Source organism: Thamnophis sirtalis, unplaced genomic scaffold, assembly GCF_051295495.1.
Source record: "Thamnophis sirtalis isolate CommonGarterSnake01/CBP01778 unplaced genomic scaffold, rThaSir2_p1.2 scaffold_7, whole genome shotgun sequence".
Classification (NCBI taxonomy): Eukaryota; Metazoa; Chordata; class Lepidosauria; order Squamata; family Natricidae; genus Thamnophis; species Thamnophis sirtalis.
Genome location: NW_028261387.1, coordinates 52,430,734 through 52,451,612, shown reverse-complemented (window position 1 = coordinate 52,451,612; position 20,879 = coordinate 52,430,734). Strand labels below are relative to the sequence as shown.

Below are 20,879 nucleotides of genomic sequence, written 5' to 3'. Positions count from 1 at the left end.
AACCTCCGAGAGAGGTAGCTGACTATTTCTGTATTTCTTTATTTTATCTAGAGGGTGCCAACTTGTCTGGGTGGAGTGTGCCATTTCAATCCTTCTAGCCACACCCGAAACCAGCAAAACAAAACAATGCCATGTTCAATTCAGGACAACTTATTAGGGCTGGGAAAATTAATTTCCCGACCTTATTGATAAGCAATTCTCATTTAATTCTGGGAAAGCAAGAAATTACCTTGGACATACAATTCTGCACTTGCATAGATTTTGCCATGTTTGTTCTCTCCTATACACTGGTACATCCCTGAGTCTTCCACTGTTAACTTTGATATCTTTAAATTTCCACCATTCACTTCAATGCGATTCTGTTTAGACAAGGAAATGTCAAAAATAACATTATTATCAAAAATAATGTTATTAATTTTTTGTATAGAACAATAAAAGAATGCAAATTATAAGAAAAATAGAAAAATTGCAAGAAAAATATGAAAAAATATATAAAATTATCCCTAGTTCCCCAAAAAGCAATTTCGCACCCTCATCATGGCAATGAAAAACAATTTCAGAATCTCTTTACTTTATTTTAGGTAATAAATATAAAACATTTTAATCCCATCAGCCATCTGTTAATAATGAGCAAATCAAATAAGTAATGTCATTCTTCAATCCAGTTATCAGCAAAAGATCCAAACAAATATCTAAGTTTTTAACATTAATGGACATATACAAACTCAAAATTCCATACCTCAACTTAAGTACAAAAAAATCCCATATAAATATCCTCAATATCCTAATATAAATGGACTAAAAGAATACCTCACTTTAATGTGACAGAGACTTTTTCACCTTTAAAAAAGACAAGCTGGAAAATAGAATTTTAAATAGCAACTTATTTCATTCAAATACGCATTTCTTATCTCCACTGTAACTCATTAGCAAAGTCACATTTCAGAAATATAAAGAAATCCCAGTATTCTAATATAAACCAGAAACTAACGTTTAAAAGGGAAATAATTCCTCCTTTAAAAAAACAAGTTATCCAAGTAAGGAGTTGAACTTGAAATTCCTTATTTCGAAGAAATAAAAAGAAACAATTAAATGCAAAACCATTTTAAATACTCTAAAGTTATAATTAAACCAAGTAACTATAGAAGAAAAAACTTTTGCATCTTATTAAACATAAGCAACTCCACTACATCACTGAAGAGGAAAGTTGAAATAAAATTGTAAGCACAGTCACAGTCATGTGATTTTCCACTTAGTAACCAACTTGTTGGTCCCAATAGTAGTCACTATATGAGGACTACTTGTACAGATTAAAAAAAAAAACTACTCCTGGGTTTTGTTCAATGGAAGAAAAAAATCTAAGGCACCCATGTATTAAATAGTCTTCATATGTAACATAAAATTACATGTTACATAGTCTTCAGGATGTTGACACCAAGGTCAATCATACAGATAGAACTTGTTCATTTGTCATATGTACCTGGGAAGTTAATGGTTGCCCATTCCGTAGCCACGTTAATGTAGGCCTTGGTTTGCCAGCTGCAGCACAGCTCCAGTGGATATTTGATCCAATATCAGCTTCTTTGTCTGTGATGACTTTTAGCCATTCTGGCTGAGCTAAAAAAAAAGAGTAAAAAAAGGAGTGGATTTCATGCATTTCAAGCAGTGCAAGATGATGATGATGATGATGATGATGATGATGATGATGATGATCTAGTGAAGATTTTCTACAACTCCCTTGTTGTACCTTTCATTTCTAAAAACCCAAATGACAGCACCTGTGCATAAGCATGTGCCTCTCTACTAAGAAAGGATAGTTTCATCTCCTTGATTCACTTACCAAGCAAACAGCTTAGGTGTTATCACAACAATAAAATGTTAGTTTTACTAATGAAATAAAATGGGGGGGGGGATCTTCACCAATGTGAAAATCAGATGGATTGTTTGCTCAATTCATTTCTGGGATTGAGAATACAAAACTCAGATTATGTTCACAGGCATACTGTCATTGCATTAAGTAAAGTCAATCTGAAACAAGCCAGGAAATGTTTTTTTCCCTATTTAATGATGCAGTTTTTGTTAAAGGTAAACAAATATAAATGTTTTAAATAAATATGGCAGCTCTAATAAATTCAAAAAATATAACAAATTAAAAGCTGTGACTTGTAAATGAATCTGCTCGGATTCTTTACCTTGGATAATGAGGCGGCCCTTGAAAGTGTCTTTTCCTTGGCCATTCTCAGCTTCACACTCATAAGTGCCTTCATCGTCAAAGCCAGCCTCTTGAAACTGCAGGACAGGTTCAGTTGAGATCCATCTGGAGGACTGGCTACCATCCACCTTTCGCCATTTTATTTGAGGGACAGGGCTAGATTGTGAAAGAAACATCTGTCAAAGGGTAGTCAAGCAGGGTTCCTTCCGCTCAAGCATCAGGGGCAATGCAACATGTGGCACATGGGTACTTTCCCCTTTCCTTGTTATGTGTAGCATTTTGTACATTACTTTTATATAGGGCTATCCTGTGTGTGTCGTAGAGATGCGGTTACTGTACAGAGGGAAATCACAGGATGCTAGAAAAATAGAAAGCTGGTTTAAGGAATTGCTAACAGTACTACCCTGTTTCCCTGAAAATAAGAGCTCCCATATAAGAAGCCCAATCGGGAGTTTGAGCGCATGTGCTTAAAATAAGCCCTCCTCTGAAAATAAGCCCTCCCTGAAACAACACAGCAGCAGCCATGAGGTGACCACACTTGCTGCCTCCTGCACCTCAAAAATAATAAGACCTCCCCAAAAATAAGCCAAGCGCTTATTTCAGGGGTCAAAAGAAAATAAGACCCTGTCTTATTTTCGAGGAAACATGATATGTAAGTGTCCATGTGCTTTCTGAAGCATATTCCAAACCACTGCATGACCAACTTTTAACCTTCTCAATGTTCATTCTTTCTCTTACTAATATATAAAAATATACAGCAGACTGGCAGGCAAATTGTCACATCTTCTGTTATCCCCCCCTCTTGTTTGTGTGGATTTTGTACTTGCTTCAAAACATCCTTATTATATCACCCAGTGCAGGGCCAAATGTACCATTAACAGACTAAAACAAACCTTTGTGAGCTCTAATTCAATCCAGTTGACATTTATTTATTGTTTTAGTCAAATGATAAAAATAGAGAGCAAATAGTAAAACCCTAGTTCATTAAGTAGGCAAACAGAGCACAAAACTCTGCATTAACTCTACTCATACTTCCCTTCCATAAAACTATACTTTCTTTTAAATATGCACCATGATATGTAACCAGTGACAACGAGGGTTGGCAATTTTTATGTTGTCAACAGCATGGAATTAAATGCACTGATACAGCTACTCACTTCCCAAAGGCAAAACACTCCAAAGCCACCATTTGTCCAGTCAGAGCGTAGGTATCAGAAGGAAACTTGGCTTTAATGATTGGGGCATGAGGTCTGGTATCTGAGGAGAGAAAGAGAGGTGACTGCAAAGATGTTAGTCATGAAAAAGAGGTCACTATAAAGCAGAGATTAATTCAAAGTTTTACAATTATTTTTTTCTTAGAAACAATTTTATTTTTTTCCAATTACAAAAAAAAAACATTCCATCTTTCCTTATGCAGTGTGTCGTCTAGGTGCAAACATTTCTGTGCACATTTTCCTCATTTGCCACATCTTTCACATTCATATTAACATTATTACCTTAAGCTTAATATTATAATATATTAAACATTTAACTTTACAAAACTCTCCATTTTTCTTCTTAATATCTTCTAGTGATTATACCATAACATTAAACATCATTATTCTCATCATACACATACTAACACTTTTCATTTTATTTATATCTCTATCTTAATATTTTTTCTACTTATTTATTAGCCTTCTTCATTTCCAAACTCCTTTTTTATTGTCCAACCATTGGTAAAATACTTCCCAAATCATATAATATTCAGTTTGCTCTTTCTCTTTAATTGCTAATTCATCTTCAACTTCAAACTCAAAAAAGTACAATAACTGCAAAACTTTGAATGACTGTTACAGCAGACTCAATATGTTACTGGAGCTACCATATGGTCCAAGACCCCCTCTTCTTGTAAATTTTTCAACCAAAAAGTCTTGATTCAGCTGTAATGTCAAGTTGCTCACAATATAGCAATCTACTTTCAGCTGAACCAACCCTGGCATTCTAGTTCAACATTATCTACAATGTGTAAGCACAAACTCTCTAAAATTTCTAAAGCAAGCTTTGCCAGCCTTATTGAAAGGTACCAAGGATTGAATTAAGCTTTTTGGTGTGCCCAACAAGTAAGCTGCAGTCCTTTCCTAATCTCAGCTCTTCTTCAATCCAAAGGTAGTAAAAAGGTAATAAGACAAATGCGGGTAATGGGAATTTTGTAAAAATTAAGCTAATTGATGTTTAGAGACATAAACTAAAGAAGTCAAGAACCTAAAGTAAGCTGACAGACATTTAGCTTCATGTTTCTGTAAAAATATGGCTTTTACTTGATTATTTTAGTAGATTATATCTTAACATGTCTTACAAGAAAAATGCTTGTCCCCCACCCAAACTCAGTGTGAATGGTGCAGAGACAAAAACAAAAACCGACGCCCCCTTAGCAAACATTAATCAAGCACATTAAACTGGTGTAGGTACATGGCTAGCAAATTATATTTGATTAAGTGGGACATACTTTGTACAATAATAATAACTTTAGAGATACACACAGTTAGAGAAAAACCGCCTTATAAACCCCTGAAGAGTATTTGCTTAGTGGATATCCATTTTAGACAGAGAGACAGACAGATACAGTAAGAGCCTTTAAATGCTGACCTTCTCTCACAAGAATGAGTTGAGAAGACGTGCTAAAAACATTCCTTTTAACAGAGCCAATATGGCCGGTAGCGAAACAGGAGTAGCTGCCATGATCAGAAGACTCAGTCTTAGCAATGTAAAGGTTTCCGGTTGTCTGAGAGACAAAGTGCCTGCCATCTGCTGGAATGAAGTTTGGGAATTCATTCACAAACCAGCGATATTCAAGTCCTGTATATGCATAAATAGAGAGAAAAAGAAACAGAGGGGAAGGGGGAAATGCTTGTTTATATCATATGATAGTTACAGTAGAAGCTTGACCCCAGCCAATTATTTTCTAGACAGTCCTACTACTAAATCAAATTGCTATGAATTTATTCAGCATCCGTCTGCCTATCCATCTATCTGTCTGCCTCTTTATCTGTCTCTCTATCTATCTCAATGCCTGGTATATATCAGTGATATATATTTGTGTCTTATGAAGAATGAAATGAGCATATTTGTCCTTTTAGAGATGATGTATAATTGTTCCACAACATTGTTTAAAAAGAGCTGAATCCAATATATTAAATTAGAAACTCCTTTATTTCTTGTTGGAAATATTTACTGCAATCTCTTTTCATGAAATGCAATAAAGTATCTTACTATTCAAAAGGACAGTCAGAGAAATATTCACACATAGATTTGTCTTACTAAATAGCGATAATCAGTGACGTGCTGTGAGGTTTATGGCTGGTGAGGCACTGATGTCACACAGACACAGACACAGACACACACACACAGAGGCAGAAGTCACACAGGGGCCCTTCAAAGACTAAACTTTTTTTTTACTGGTGGGGAATTAAAACTCCCTTTTCCTCAATGGGAAATCATATTCAGAAAAACAAAATTATTAAAAATATCCTTTCCTTTCTGAAGCCTGGCTCTTTCTCTGCACCTATATTGGGAGGGGGGGAATAGGGGAAATGCAAGTGGCAAGGCCAGCCTGCCCCCTTCTTGTCTCCCACCCCCTCTTCCCAACGGGACAAGAAGGTGGAGGGCTGGTCTTGCAAAAGGGGATCAGCGCACTCGCCCGCCTCACCTTCCCCCGGGAGCAGCTCTGCAGCGCGACAGAAGGATGGAGGGGGAGATCGCCCCTTCCTCCTCCACGCCCCCAAACCCCGTCTTCCCTGGCCTGCACCCCTGCGCTGGAAAGGCGAGCAAAATGCGCAACTCGATGCTATGCTGTGCAATGCAAGTGATGCAATGCAATGCAATGCAACCCACCCAGGCTCCTTTGGGTTCGGGGATGATCCGAATGCGGAGGCCTCCCGGTGCAACGGTCTTCCGCAGCTCCGGAGCGAACCTTCGCCTTCCCCGCCCAGGATTGCAAAGCTGGAGGCCTCGGCAGCAGCCACCCCCACCCCCAGCCGGCCAACCCTCGCCCATACCATCAGCGGCAGGACCCCCATGGTTCCTCTCCTCCCCGGCGCCATCTGGTGGGCGTGCGAGCGCTGGGTGCGAGCACTGAATGGCGGCCGAGCCAGCCGGCACTCTAAAGTGCCAGCATGCCTTCCGGGCCAGCCATTCAGCATGTCCCGCTGAATGGCCAGCCCGGAAGGCATGCTGGCACTTTAGAGTGCCAGCTGGCTCGGCCGCCATTCAGCGAAACATGTCCTGGTTTGTGGCCGGGCGGCACGCTTGCACTTTAAAGTGCATGCCGCCCAGCCACAAACCAGGACATGTTTCGCTGTATGGCGCGCCGAGGCGGCATGGCTTAAAAAAATAAAAAAATAAAATAAAAAATAAAAAAATGAAAAATGAAAAATGAAAAAAGAAAAAAAATGAAAAATAAAAATAGATGTGCCAGCCCACGCACAACACACACACACACATAATAAAAACAAACTACAATTACTTACATTACAAATAAATTGAATTCCTCCACCCTGCCCCCTCCCTCTGACCCACATACCTTCCAGCTGCATCAAAAATGTAAGATTTGGTCTAGCCAGGGCCAGGCAGGCTAGGATAGTTGCTGCAAGAGTCACCACGTGGATGACTCTGCTAAAATGTTTTAAAATAGCCTCTAAACAAAGTGCCCTCTGCAGGAGGAGGCGGGAGAATCACCTGCCTCATTTGCATAAGGAATTTTTCGCTTTTTAACCCTTGGTTAACTCTTAAAAGGCGAAAAATTCCTTATGCAAAGGAAGCCCATAGTTCTCTAGCCTCCTCCTACAGTTAGCACTAAGCAGACTCAGAGTCACTGTGACTTGGAGTCTGGGAGCAACTACCCTGGCCTTTTTAATTATTTAAAAAAATTCTTTCCTTTTCTTCCTGAGACTGGTGAGGCCCCGCCTCCCCTGCCTCTAGTGACTGCACGTCACTGGCAATAATAAATACAATTTCTAACTATACCAAAACTCTAAGTTTTGACATGAAACTTGCAGCAGCAATTAGCATCCAATTCCTGTTTTTCAGGAAGAATTTCAGACTTCACTTAAGAACTAGGAATTATGGGGATGAGGTCTGTAATAATTTGAAAATTTTATAACTTCTCAAAGCCTTTCTCACTGTAATTGTCTGTACTTAACAGAAAGTGTAGCAACTTTAACTTTAACTACAAGGATGGAGTACTCATATTGGAATGTTTGGAATGTTTATTATAATTTATAGGCCGCCCTTTTCCCTGAGGGGACTCAGGGCGGCTTACAAAACACGGGAAAGGGGGTACAAAGACAAAAAACATAAAACAATACATAATATTAAAAAAAATGGAACACAACAATCATTCATCATTCGGGAGGGGACAAACTAAGAATTTTTATCCCCAGGCCTGACGGGATAGCCAGATCTTAAGGGCCGTGCGGAAGGCCTGGGCGGTGGTGAGGGTGCGGATCTCCACGGGGAGATTGTTCCATAGCGTCGGAGCTGCAACTGAGAAGGCTCTCCTCCGCGTAGTCGCCAGTCGGCACTGACTGGCGGATGGAATTCGGAGGAGGCCTACCCTGTGCGATCTGATGGGACGCAGGGAGGTAATTGGCAGAAGGCGGTCTCTCAAATAGCCAGATCCACTACCATGGAGTGCTTTATGAGTGGTAAGTAGGACCTTGAAGTGCACCTGGAGATCAACAGGTAGCCAGCGCAGCTCACGGAGGATCGGTGTTATGTGGGCGAACCGTGGTGCGCCCACGATCACTCGCGCGGCCGCACTCTGGACTAGCTGAAGTCGCCGGATGCTCTTCAAGGGCAGCCCCATGTAGAGCACGTTGCAGTATTCCAGCCTAGAGATCACAAGGGCTCGAGTGACTGTTGTGAGGGCCTCCCGGTTCAGGTAGGGCCGCAACTGGCGCATCAGGCAAACCTGAGCAAATGCCCCCCTGGTCACAGCTGACAAATGATGGTCGAAACTCAGCTGTGGGTCCAGGAGGACTCCCAAGTTGCGGACCCTGTCTGAGGGGTATAAATTTTGTCCCCCCAGCCTGATTGATGGAACATTAACCAAATTTTTGGGAGGAAAACACAACAGCCACTCGGTCTTTTCCGGGTTGAGCACCAGTTTGTTAGCTCTCATCCAGTCTTTAACAGCCTCAAGGCCCCGGTTCATCACTTCCACCGCTTCATTGAGTTGGCACGGGGCGGACAGATACAACTGTGTATCGTCCGCATATTGGTGGTATTTTATCCCGTGCCTCCGAATGATCTCGCCCAGCGGTTTCATGTATATGTTAAATAGTAGGGGGGATAAGACCGAACCCTGCAGCACCCCACAAGTAAGGGGCCTCGGGGACGATCTCTGCCCCCCCACCAACACCGACTGCGACCTGTCCGAGAGGTAGGAGGAGAACCACTGCAGAACAGTGCCTCCCACTCCCACCTCCCGCAGTCGTCGCAGAAGGATACCATGGTCGATGGTATCGAAAGCCGCTGAGAGGTCAAGGAGAACCAGGATGGAGGCATGGCCTCCATCTCTGGCTCTCCAGAGATCATCGGTCAATGCGACCAAAGCGGTTTCTGTGCTGTAACCGGGCCTGAAGCCAGACTGGAAGGGGTCAAGATAGTTAGCTTCCTCCAAGGTACGCTGAAGCTGGAAGGCCACCACCTTCTCAACAACCTTCCCAACAAAGGGGAGGTTGGAGACTGGACGGTAGTTGTTAAGAATTGCTGGATCCAAGGACGGTTTCTTCAGGAGGGGCCTCACCACCGCCGCCTTAAGCGCGGTGGGGAGGTGTCCCTCCCAAAGAGAGGTAGTAACAACCGCCTGGATCCAGCCTCGTGTCACCTCACTGCTGTTGGCAACCAGCCAGGAGGGACACGGGTCCAGTATACAGGTGGAGGCGCTCACAGCTCGCATAGCCTTGTCCACATCCCCGGAGGCAACATCCTGAAACTCAACCCAGAGATGGTCTGCCAGATCATTCCCTTGTGTCTCGGCTGGATCTGCAAGAGTGGAGGCCAGGTCCGATCGAAACCGAGCAACTTTGTCCGCCAAGAACTGTACATACTCCTCAGCCTTACCCTGTAAGGGGTTCTCCGTCTCCCTCCTATTTAGGAGGGAGCGGGTTATCCTAAACAGGTTATCCTATTAATGATCTAAGTGCCAGAGCCAACTGTAATAACATTGTCAAAGTCATTAATAGTTGTTAACTTAATCTTGAGTAGTTTCTTCTCTGGTAATATTATACTGCTAAGTAGAGCATACAAAACATTTGCTAGACCAATTCTCGAATGCAGCTCATCTGTCTGGAACCTGCACTGCATATCGGACATTAATACAATTGAGTGAGTCCAGAGATATTTCACGAGAAGAGTCCTCCTCTCCAATGCTCGCAACAAAATACCTTATGCCACCAGATTTGAAATTTTGGGTTTAGACAATTTAGAACTACAGCATCTTTGGTCTGACCTAAGCGTAGTACATAAAATTATCCGCTACAATGCCCTTCCTGTCAATGACTACTTCAGCTTCAACCACAACAATAGAAAAGCACACAATAGATACAAGCTTAAGGTAAACCACTCCAAACTTGACTGCCAAAAATATGACTTCAACAACAGAGTGGTCAGCGCCTGAAATGCACTACCTGACTCTGTGGTTTCTTTCCCAAACCCCCAAAACTTTCACCTTAGACTGTCTACTGTCGACCTCACCCCATTCCTAAGAAGTCTGTAAGAGGCATGTATAAGCGCACCAATGTGCCTACCATCCCTGTCCTAATATTTCTTTTTATTCGTATCCATTTCATGTGTCCAAAATCATGTTTATACTTATATACGTTATCTAATACATGCTTGATGAAATAAATAAAATAAATAAATAAATAAAACTTCTATTAATATTTGGCAACACTGCTCTACACTGCTAATTAGGCCCAAATTATTCTGAAACAGGAACAAATTCTAAAGAATAAGTATAACATGTTGCTGGTGTATAATTGCAAGGTAGGTTTTAAATAAATAAAAACAATTATTTATTTTTCAGACTTTATTGTCATACAATAAGAAGCAACAATACTGTCAATAAAAACAACAGCAAATGAATAACAGCAACCAAATATTAACATTCTAGCAGGTCAAATGTTATGGTCTAACACCAATTTCTGATATATCATTCCTCAAATATGAATGCTTTGTTCACTTTAAGTGAAAGTCTCACTTCTAATGCATTGCTGTTTCCTCACCTGGATAGTGTGGTGGTGGGCTGCAGGTCAACATCACCCCCCAGCCCTCCGTAGCACGCACTGGATCTCTTTCTTCCGTAGAGAATTCCTGCAGATCTAAGACATACAAACAGCCCAGCATTTCAGATGTGAGTTAGGATGGCTAGCACTTTTTACAAATTGGTTCTTAGGAGAAATATTGCTTGCTACAGATAATCATGTTCCCATCCTATCAAAAGGAAATTGTGGAAGCAACAGCAGATGTCTTCAAGAGCAGTCCTTAGAGAGTCTGCTATTTTGGATTAGAGAAGTCAATGCTTTCTATCCTTTTTACTTATTAGTAATTCCAATTCTAAGCAGCTCTTTAAAACGAGTTGCAATCAATACAAATATAATCTCAATGTTGAGCAGTAAAATATAAAAAACAGCAGCAAGCTTTCCATGCGGAGAAAAGTAAATGAGTAAGCTGGAGTTGGAAAATTTGTGATATGATTAATAATTTTGCAACTCTTCTTGAACTTTCAGTAAATTAGTTTAATCTGAAAACGTTTTGGATCAGAAATACTAGGCAGCAAAGATAAGCATTAAATAGGGCCTACTCCCATGCTAGAAAACTCATGTATAGTTAGAATTCATGCACAGTGTCATCTCATGATTTTACGAAAGAAAGAAAACAATGTGGAAGAAGACAGTCCTTAGATCTAACTACGGTACTACTGGTATTTACCCTGTTTATGGCAAAAGGCAGCAACTGCCATCATGTAGTCTCCTAGTCCCCCAACATTTTTACATTGATATTCAGAATCATGTACCCCAAAAGAGATTTATTTATATCTACATATTCTTTAAAATAGGTGAGGTCTCCAGCATCTTGACTAAAAATTTAATATCATGGTTGTAAGAGGAACTGTAAAATAAAGTGGCAGAGTTCTTGACACTGTTCTCCTTCTTGTACAGAGAATGTATTCAAAATGGGACAAATTACTTACAGCTGAAGTGAACAGAAGCTTCTCTACTTATTACTTTGCCCATTGAGTTGGATGCTATGCACTGGTAGGACCCAGCATCTTTAGCTTTCACTGGATTTCTTATTACCAAGTTGCCACCATTTAACCTGTATCGTGAATCTGGCTCTATTTTGATCTCTGTTCCATTCATCTTCCACCTGCCAAAAACAATAATATTGGGATGGAGTGGGAACACAGTAGAAGACTCACAGTTGCATGTTAGCTCTATCCTGAATGGTCAATAGAGCCTATTGTTAGATAGTTGTTGAATGGGAAATATTGTTTGTCTATTTCTATCAAACCCCAGTCAAACACTGGACAAGTTATGTTTGCACTTTCTTAATATGAAAGATCGCCAACTCAGTGCTTAAATAATATTTAAGCATAACCAGAAGCATATTTGGCACCAAGATTGGGATTGGGATCCATCATTGTTCATAAATAGCAAAGCTAGAATATCTGAAAATTCACACTGGTTCCAATTTTTTTCTGCTACCTAGGTTTTTCTGCTTTCTACTGATTTGGGTATTGGTGTTGATTCTTTCCTTGTTTGCTGTAATCTTGTGGAAGCTGCTTAGACTTGCAATTGGTGAGCAAAACTTGAGCAATAAATGTGTGTGTGTGTGTGTGTGTACATGTACATATACATACATATACATACAAGCACATATTCATTCAAAAGATCAATGTATGTATGTATGTATGTATGTATGTATGTATGTATGTATAGAAACCAGCCCTAGTCAACAAATGAGTCCCACCCACCACCCAGGCCATTACAACCCAAAACAACAATGGACACACAGCCAGAACCAATCAGCACAAATTTACTAATCATGATACTACCATACAGCCAATCAATCCACTTACTGAAACAAAGGCAGCACTCCACACACTCCCACCAAGATTTATAGAAAGACGGCAGCTCCGACCACGCTTTACTCACACAAACACGAAGCTGAAAACACCACCCTGAAGATGGCGAGTGAGACCTCACCGAAATGTTGCCAGAACAATCTCAATCTTACACAGGAATACAACAAGACCATATATATGTGTGTACGTGTGTGTTTGTGCATGCGTGCGCACACGTGCGCGCACACATACACACACACACAACCAAATTGCTCTTCAAAACTGACCACTTCAACAAGAGAATAAAATTATGGAAGCTATCAAAATAGAGAAACACCCCCACAACATGAATAAACGTGATGATACCTCCTACCTACCAGACATCTGGAAACCAGCCCTAGTCAACAAACGAGCCCCACCCACCACCCAGGCCCCTTACTGAAACAAAGCCAGCACTCCACACACTCCCACCAAGATTTATAGAAAGACGGCAGCTCCGACCACACTTTAAACCCAAAACCCAGCCTGAAGATGGCGAGTGAGACCTCGTCGAAACATTATCAAGACAATCTCACTCTTACATGGGAAAAAACCCAAATACAATAAGACCAGCAGACCTACACCCGTGAAAATCTATGAATACACACACACACACACACACACACACACACACACACACACACACACACACTGTTCTTGGCGTATTCAGGTATTTTCCCATGTAAGATTGACAGTATCTTGGCAACGTTTCGACGAGGTCACACTCGTCATCTTCAGGCTGGTGCCTTTGGCTTCATGCTTGTGTGAGCAAAGCATGATCGGAGTTGCCGTTTTTCTACAAATATCGGTAGGGGTGTGTAGAATGTTGGCTTTGTTGCTTTAAACAGATTGATTGACTGTGTTGTCACATCTTCATTGGTTGATGGAATTGATGTTTGATGAGGGTGATTGGTGATGGTGTCCTGTGTTGTTCTGGGTCCTGTGTTGGTTTTTGTGGCTGGGACTCATTTATTGACTTGGGCTAGTTTCCAGATGTCTGGTAGGTGGGAGGTATCATCACGTTTATTCATGTTGTGGGGGTGTTTCTCTATTTTGAGAGCTTCCATAATTATTCTCTTGTTGAAGTGTTCAGTTTTGAAGAGTAATTTGGTTCCTTCAAAATCAATTTCATGTCCTGTTGCTTTAAGGTGCTGGAAAAGGGGGAAGTTTTTTCTTTTTTTCTGACTTCTTGTGTTCTGCGATGCGTGTATTTATTCTCCTATTAGTTTGTTCAATGTATGTGGCTGGGCAAATTTTGCATGGTATTTCATAGACTCCTTGGTTTTCTAGATGGATCTTGTCTTTGGGGTTTCTTAAGATGTTGGCTATTTTTTGGTCAGTGTTGAAGGCTGTGTTGATATTGTGTTTGTGGAGAATTTTGCTGATTTTATCTGTAGTGCCTTTGATGTAAGGGAGGAGGGTGATGCCGTTGTCCTGTTCTGTCTCTCAGTTTTTGGGGGGAGTCTCCCTTTGGATTAGGTTGGTAATTGTTTTTCTTTGGAATCCGTTGGAGATTAATACGTTTGTGAGAGTGTGCAATTCAGTTTTCAGGTGGTCTTTGTCAGCTAGGCGTTTGGTTCTGGAGATGAGAGCCTTGGCTACAGAGTTGATCTGTGCAGGGTGGTGATGGGATTGTGCGTTTAAGTAGCGGTTGGTGTGTGTTTTTTTCCAGTAGATGGTGTGTCCTAGGGAGCCATTGGGTTTTTTGTAGATTAGGATGTCCAGAAAGGGAAGTTGGTTGTTAGCTTATATATATAGACACATTTTGTGTGTGTGTGTGTGTGTGTGTGTGTGTGTGTGTGTGTGTGTCTGTGTGCATGAATATGTGCATGCACGCATGCACACACACACACACACAGATCAGAAAACCATCATTTCAAATAGTGTGTTTGCAGACCTTGGTAAATCATCCATATGCTTAAAATGCTTTATGATTATTACATACACTATATTATGTATACTGTATAAAAATAAAATTAAACATATTAGTTCAAAAGGTGATACTTTTGCAAAACATGATGAGAGGTCAACACGGGTGATTTCTAATACTTAACAGGCAATTTCTGAAAGTGATTTGAAAATGAGGTTTGCGAACATAGTGTCCTTTAAAAGAGATTTCTCTGACAAGGTACAGAAAATACAAATGACAAACCAAGAGAAAAAGGGCAATTTACTGGATATACAAAAAAATAAATAAATTAGTTTTTAGTATTATAATGAACGTTCTTAAGCAAAAATATATTTAAAAAAAAATAAGCCAGGGCCAAATTAAAATAAAAGAGGCAGCATCAGATTCAGTTACTTGGAAGCGAGCACAATTAATCTACATTTGGTTTACTTCTACAGAGGAATGAACAAACTTGCACTACTTATATGTTAAATGTAATTAAATCCCCCTGGGTATGAACTAAAAAGAATTAACTGTATGCTTTACCGATATATTCAGTTCTTCATTTAATTGAATGGAATATGAAATGTTTGCCTTTGTCCACATTATTAGCAGCCTAGGCAAAGATACATAGTGCCATTTGACACAAAATATGCCCTCTGACTTTGCAATTATTCTTTCCATTAAACAAAGCAGCTGCTGGAAGTGACATCACCTATAATTTGCAGGCGGAGTCGCTCGTGCTCGACACACCAACAAAATTTGCTCCTCTGTTGACCGTTCTGGAAAAAGGACATTGTGTGGCTGCTCTTCGAAGACAGGCCCATAGCTTCTCATCATAGGCTCAGCTGACATCCAGACTATATAGGAAGATATAAAAAATCCTCTTTAATTTATACACAGTTTAATCAAATACAGAAGATAATAATGAGCACTTCATACAAAGCTACCTGCATTTGTTAATAATCCCCCACTTTTCTTTCATGAAAAAGGAAAAATTATGAGGAAGCACAAGCTCTTGCATAATTGTATCTCATCAGATGGCTGTTCTTTGTATTTTGTATTTTCTGTCCTTTGGAATTAACAACTGGAAGCCAATTTCTGTTAAATGTTCATGTGTTCCATGTGGGATTCCCTGATTCACACAGAACAGAAAACATCAGAGAAATGAAATTTTAAAAAATTTAAAATTCCATTCTCCAATTGGTTGTTTGCATCTTCTTACTTCCAACAATAAACCATAGCATCTTATGCAAAAGTGACTTCCAAATTGGGGGAATCCAGAAGGATACAGCTACTTATTTTATTCTTATTTTATTTTACTCTTCCACTTACATCCATGAAGAATATAGGAAAAAATCTCATGCATTTATGTTTATGTGTAAATGAAAGTGCTTTGACAGTGTGGAATACATCAGACATACATCTCACTAAGTGGGGCCTTCTGCATATCAACCTGAGCAATCTGTCTTCTCGTAAGTTAGCAAGATATATACATCCACATGCTGATAATAAAGCATTGCTGGGTTAATTAAAATAATTGCAGGACCTTTTGCTCCCTCTTAAGCATACTTATCCTATCTCAGCTGGAAATGGTCTTGTCCTTGACGCTGATGGAACAAAGGATGGGATATTGGCTTAGGAAGATTGTCATCTTCTAATGACATTTCAAAAGCTAAAAGCAGATGTACTCAAGTTTTTTTGGTTGTGGGGGAGGACTGGCTAAAGAGTACATAGAATTCAATAAATAATTCATGATAATTGCACATTCAAAAGCCATTTTTGTTAAACTCAGATTTCTGCCTCTAAATATCAATGGTATATTTGTTAAGCAAGAAAAACCAAGCTCTACTTTTCCTCCCTGTTTTTTTTTTTTTTTTTGTGCTACTGGCCTCATCTTTTCCTATAATTTCTATGAATTGGAGTTGTGAAAAGGGCAGAAAGACTAGGATTTGTAGCTGAGATTTCAAGGCATTAAATAAAATGCCAAAATAACATGCATTTGGTTAAGAATGTAATGCTTGTTATCTTTATGAAGCACTTGTGATGTTATTAGGTTCTTATAGAGCAGGGCTGTCAAACTCCTGGGCCCGTGGGCCAGATGCATCATATGCTGGCCACGCCCACACCGGGTTTAGCGAAGGAAGAAAAAGTTCTGATACATCACATGATGCTGTGACATGAGTTTGACACCCCTGTTATAGAGCAAATATTGAGATGGTATGGCAGAAATCTCTCATGGTCATGTCTTGTTTTTTCTAGTTATATCCATTGTATCGTTAAAGCATAAACTCAGATCTGTGGCACTACTAAAGGCTAACATATGCTGTGAATGAGGAAGAGTATGTAGAGTACTTCTATCTAAGTACAGAAGATGAAATAGTTTTGCTGGTGTGCTTCAGATGTTGCTGAATTGCAGTTTTCAGCAGCTCCAGCTGGGAAATTGGAATGTTAGAAATTGTACAGTAACATCTGGAGGGATAGAAATTTTTCAGCCCTGTTTTAGTAGTATCTCAATTAAAAAAACAATTAGCAAGTAACATAAAACTTAGAACTAAATGAGTTAATGAGATGTATTTGTTAATGTCTTCCTACGTAGTGAAAAACTTCAGGAATCTGATACATTGGGGAAGAAGGCTCTTATCTATCTGCATGAAACAATTCCATCAACTAGTCCTGGTTGCTTAAAAATAAAGGAGCTGCAGACAAAGCATTTTCTCTTCATCAAACTGAATCATTCAAGCATATATAAAGTTTCTAATACGTAAGTGTTAATATACAAAATAGGTGCTGCCACTAACTATGCTATTTTAAAATAGTAATAGCAGAAATCCTAGTACCAAAAACAGGAAAGTATATTCAGTAGTTAAGACTACAATGCTATGCAGTTAAATAAGAACAAGTCCTGCTGAAACCAGAGGTCTGTGCAGCTGAGGAAGCCTCATTAGGATTGTGCTATATGGCTGCAAGGTATTTCTTTGGAAACAAATCCTATACTACACACAATTCCAATTGATCATAGGTAGGTTGGCCTACCTCCAGATGGCAAAGAAAGCAGAAAATCAGAATAGAGCATATTGAGCTTCAGTAAAGTACACAAGGATGGGGATAACTTAAATTAGCTTTGCCTTCAACATTTTTCTGAGACACTTATTCAGATCTATTTATAAGGTCTTTTAATAATTATTTCGCATGAGGTTTATTAGATAGTGTTGTCAATGTATTACATAAGAATAATGGTCCTATTGCTTCAGTTTTGGGGCATTATATAGCACTGCAGAGAAATTTGTGGTTAGCCAGATCTGAGCAACAGTCCCTTCAGTTCCAGATGCTGCCAAGCAAGTGATGAAGAGAGTCAGCACCACGCTTTTTAGAACAGTTCATCTTTTATTTTCTGCAGCTGGGATAGCCTTGTATATATGCTTAGGATAGGAAAGGAAGAAGGCTTCTGGAGCAACTCAGCTTTGTAGAAGACCTGGGCTCACGTATAGAAAATAATATTGACATTGATGAAAATATCTAGGTATTTTTAGAAATCCATATTTTTATTCTCAAAAAGGTTGATCTCCCAATGGGATCAATCGGTGGCTTTTCTTCTGACTGGCTCCTTTTCATGCTCCCTGTATTTCCAGCCTTCTGGCCATCATTATACTAATCTTTTATATCATACATTATCAACCATTAGAAAGTGCTCCTGTAGGGCTTTGTAAATGAATTAATCCTTATGGTCTCTGCTTGAATACAAAAAAAGAAGCCTCCTAAATTTAGCTGGTTAACAGAGAAACCTCCTAGCATTGCCTTGATGTCATTGACATATGTGGGCCAGACTAGCTTCTACGCAAGCTAATTGCCTCCTGATCTAGGCCAACTACCTTCCCAAGAGACCCCAAAACATTAAAATGTAATTAGATATTTATAAGCGACAGAGAAGTTGCCTCTCCCAAGATGACGAATTAGCGCCAAAGCATTATCTAATTCTCAGCCATCTGAAATGAAATGCCTTCCCATTGAGAGATCAACCTTTTAAAGCATAGCGTGAAGCTTCTATCAGGAATACTGTTGTTTGAATTCAATTAAAAAGCAAAGATTTGTGCATTAGGTGAAGGACAGAAAATGCAAAATGATTCTGATATTTATAATATCATGAACAGATAAATAATGGCATTTTAAGAAAAATTCTATGTAACCCCCCAAAAAATAAAGACATTTTTTCTAGTAAGGTTGACATACAGTACAATGTAGTAAAAAACCATATGTATGATTCTTTCATTTTCGTTTTCCTCCCTAGTAAAAAAAAATCATTATAAATGGCTTTATAAATTCTGCATGCAGACATATCTAAGCTTCATTATAAGTATATGATTTGAAAGGTACACATGTGAAAGTTCATATTAGTTGAGTTGTCTTTCTTATATAACTTAATGTCCTGAATAATAAGATGAAAATACAAATAATTTTGTTAACTAGCATTCATTAGACCAGTCCTTATGCCTATCTAGATCTGGATGATCAAAGAAACTCTTACCTGTAGAACAGATAGTTACTAATGAAAATAAGAGAAGTTCTGCAGACTTTCCCATTTGTAGGCTTCAGGAGGTGAAGACAATTCCGCAAACAGAGGAATAGAGTGTGAGTCTATAAGAAAACATGTGTGCAATTGTTGATAATTCAACTGACCAAGCCATTGAAGCTATATTTTCAAAATTTCGTACCATCCAGCAGCATAATCCCTTACTCTGTTAAATGGAATAGCTATTTCCACAAATCAAGCTAGGCTATTAAAATATTCATATACAGGACAATATAAGAAAGAAAATGATTGTTTCAGTAAATATCCTGTTATTTATATTAGCAGGCACTGCTAGTTTTTCCCCAAAAACTGGAAAGTATTCAACCTCATCTCCTGCCCATCTTCTAATGAAATTACAGAAAACACAATCAGCATCCTTATATCAGTTGTCTGACTATTACTTTAGCCTGTAAATAAAGAGATGCATTTGTAATGTTTTCTCACTGGAAAATGAGAGAGAGAGAGAGTGAGAGGGAGGGAGGGAGGGAGGGAGAGAGAGGGAGGGAGGGAGGGAGAGAGAGAGAGGGAGGGAGAGAGCGAGAGAGACCCTTGCATAACCCAAAAAGTATACCACAGTGGTGCAGTTTAGCAAGAGATGAGGTGCATGATGTTGCTGTTCAGATAACTCAGCTCTTAAAATAGTCTTCAATGAAAGACTATTATTTTTAAGAAATTGCAGGTGCTTCTGGAGCTAAATAAAGTGATTCCAAAAACTGCTCTGAATGTGCTTATGGATCACAATTTCTTTTTAAGAGAAAATCAAAAATAGCCCTATTCAAATTATGATTTGGGATAGTTGTTGTAAATATCTAAATAGTTAAAGTCCACAACAAAATGCTATCCTTGAATAGCATGGATATATCAAATGCTTACAATAAGACATATATTCAAAATCTGCAGCTTTTGTTTTTGTTGCTAAATGCTTATATATTTCCAAAACATAAACCATATTTTTTTTTTATTAAGGGAACAATTTATTCCTGTAAGCAAAACAATATACAAGGAATAAAAAAAAAATTAAATTCAGTAATATACTGACAATAAAAAGGAATAGAAAGTTTTTATAAAGGGAAAAGGCACAAAATAAAGTAATTTAATTAATTAGTTAATTAATTAATGTAATTTAATTGGAACAAAGCCATATCAGAAGCAAATACAAATACTCAGGGAATATAGCTAACAAAAGGCAATCATTGATGCTATTTGAGATTGTTTTCCTTCCTTTGTTCTAATATCTTAATATAGCCCAGGGACAGAAGAAAAAGCTAATTGATAAGACACTATTCTAGTCTAGATGGATCTTTCATGTCCTTGACAGACAGCCTTGATCATTAACAGCTATACTTTCCCATGTATTTCCTTTGGAGACTGATTTCGATTGTCTCCCCTTATAGGATCAATCTTTGCCCACAAAGTCCATAGCAGAATGCCAGATGGTTAGATCCATAGCTGACTGCCCTAATAACTTTAGCCACCAACTCAAGTAGAAATGGAACAACTGATGTGTTAATTCCACCTGCCATTTTTGTAGGAAGTCCAGTAGAATGCTGTAATTGACAATAATTAAAGCTACTAGGATAAGGTGACCAGATGTCCCGCTTTTGGCGGGACAGTCACGATTTTTAATAATTTGTCCCGTGTCCCTCAGCGTGTTCAAAAAGTCCTGATTTTCCAAAAGAAAGAAAACAATTTTAAAAAGGATGCCGTTAAAAAAAAGTTTTTATTTCTCTGAAGTGTCGTTCCCGATGTGGGCTTTAAAGGGCAGTGGTTTCCCTCTGTGTTCTACATGGGGCTGCCCTTGAAGAGCATCCAGCGACTTCAGCTAGTCCAGAATGCGGCCGCGCGAGTGATTGTGGGTGCACCTCGGTTCGCCCACATAACACCTATCCTCCACGAGCTGCGCTGGCTACCTGTTGATCTCCGGGTGCGCTTCAAGGTGCTACTTACCACCTACAAAGCCCTTCATGGTAGTGGATCTAGGTACTTGAGAGACCGCCTCCTGCCAATTACCTCCTCACGACCCATTAGATCGCATAGATTGGGCCTCCTCCGAGTTCCATCT

At 39.4% G+C, this 20,879-nt stretch overlaps 1 protein-coding gene across 1 annotated transcript in view; it reads right to left on the bottom strand.

The window, feature by feature from the left end:
- CNTN2 (contactin 2) overlaps positions 1-20,879 on the bottom strand; it is a 58,348-nt gene that overhangs the window by 12,565 nt on the left and 24,904 nt on the right. The window contains exons 2-10 of the mRNA XM_087720049.1: positions 18,773-18,882; positions 14,963-15,107; positions 11,448-11,623; positions 10,480-10,575; positions 4,841-5,050; positions 3,370-3,469; positions 2,193-2,368; positions 1,481-1,617; positions 230-359 (exon numbers count right to left, since the gene is read on the bottom strand). Of these exons, the coding sequence (XP_087576175.1) occupies positions 230-359; positions 1,481-1,617; positions 2,193-2,368; positions 3,370-3,469; positions 4,841-5,050; positions 10,480-10,575; positions 11,448-11,623; positions 14,963-15,107; positions 18,773-18,827 (1,225 nt within the window). The 5' untranslated portion in view covers positions 18,828-18,882. The remainder of the gene's footprint in view (positions 1-229; positions 360-1,480; positions 1,618-2,192; positions 2,369-3,369; positions 3,470-4,840; positions 5,051-10,479; positions 10,576-11,447; positions 11,624-14,962; positions 15,108-18,772; positions 18,883-20,879) is intronic.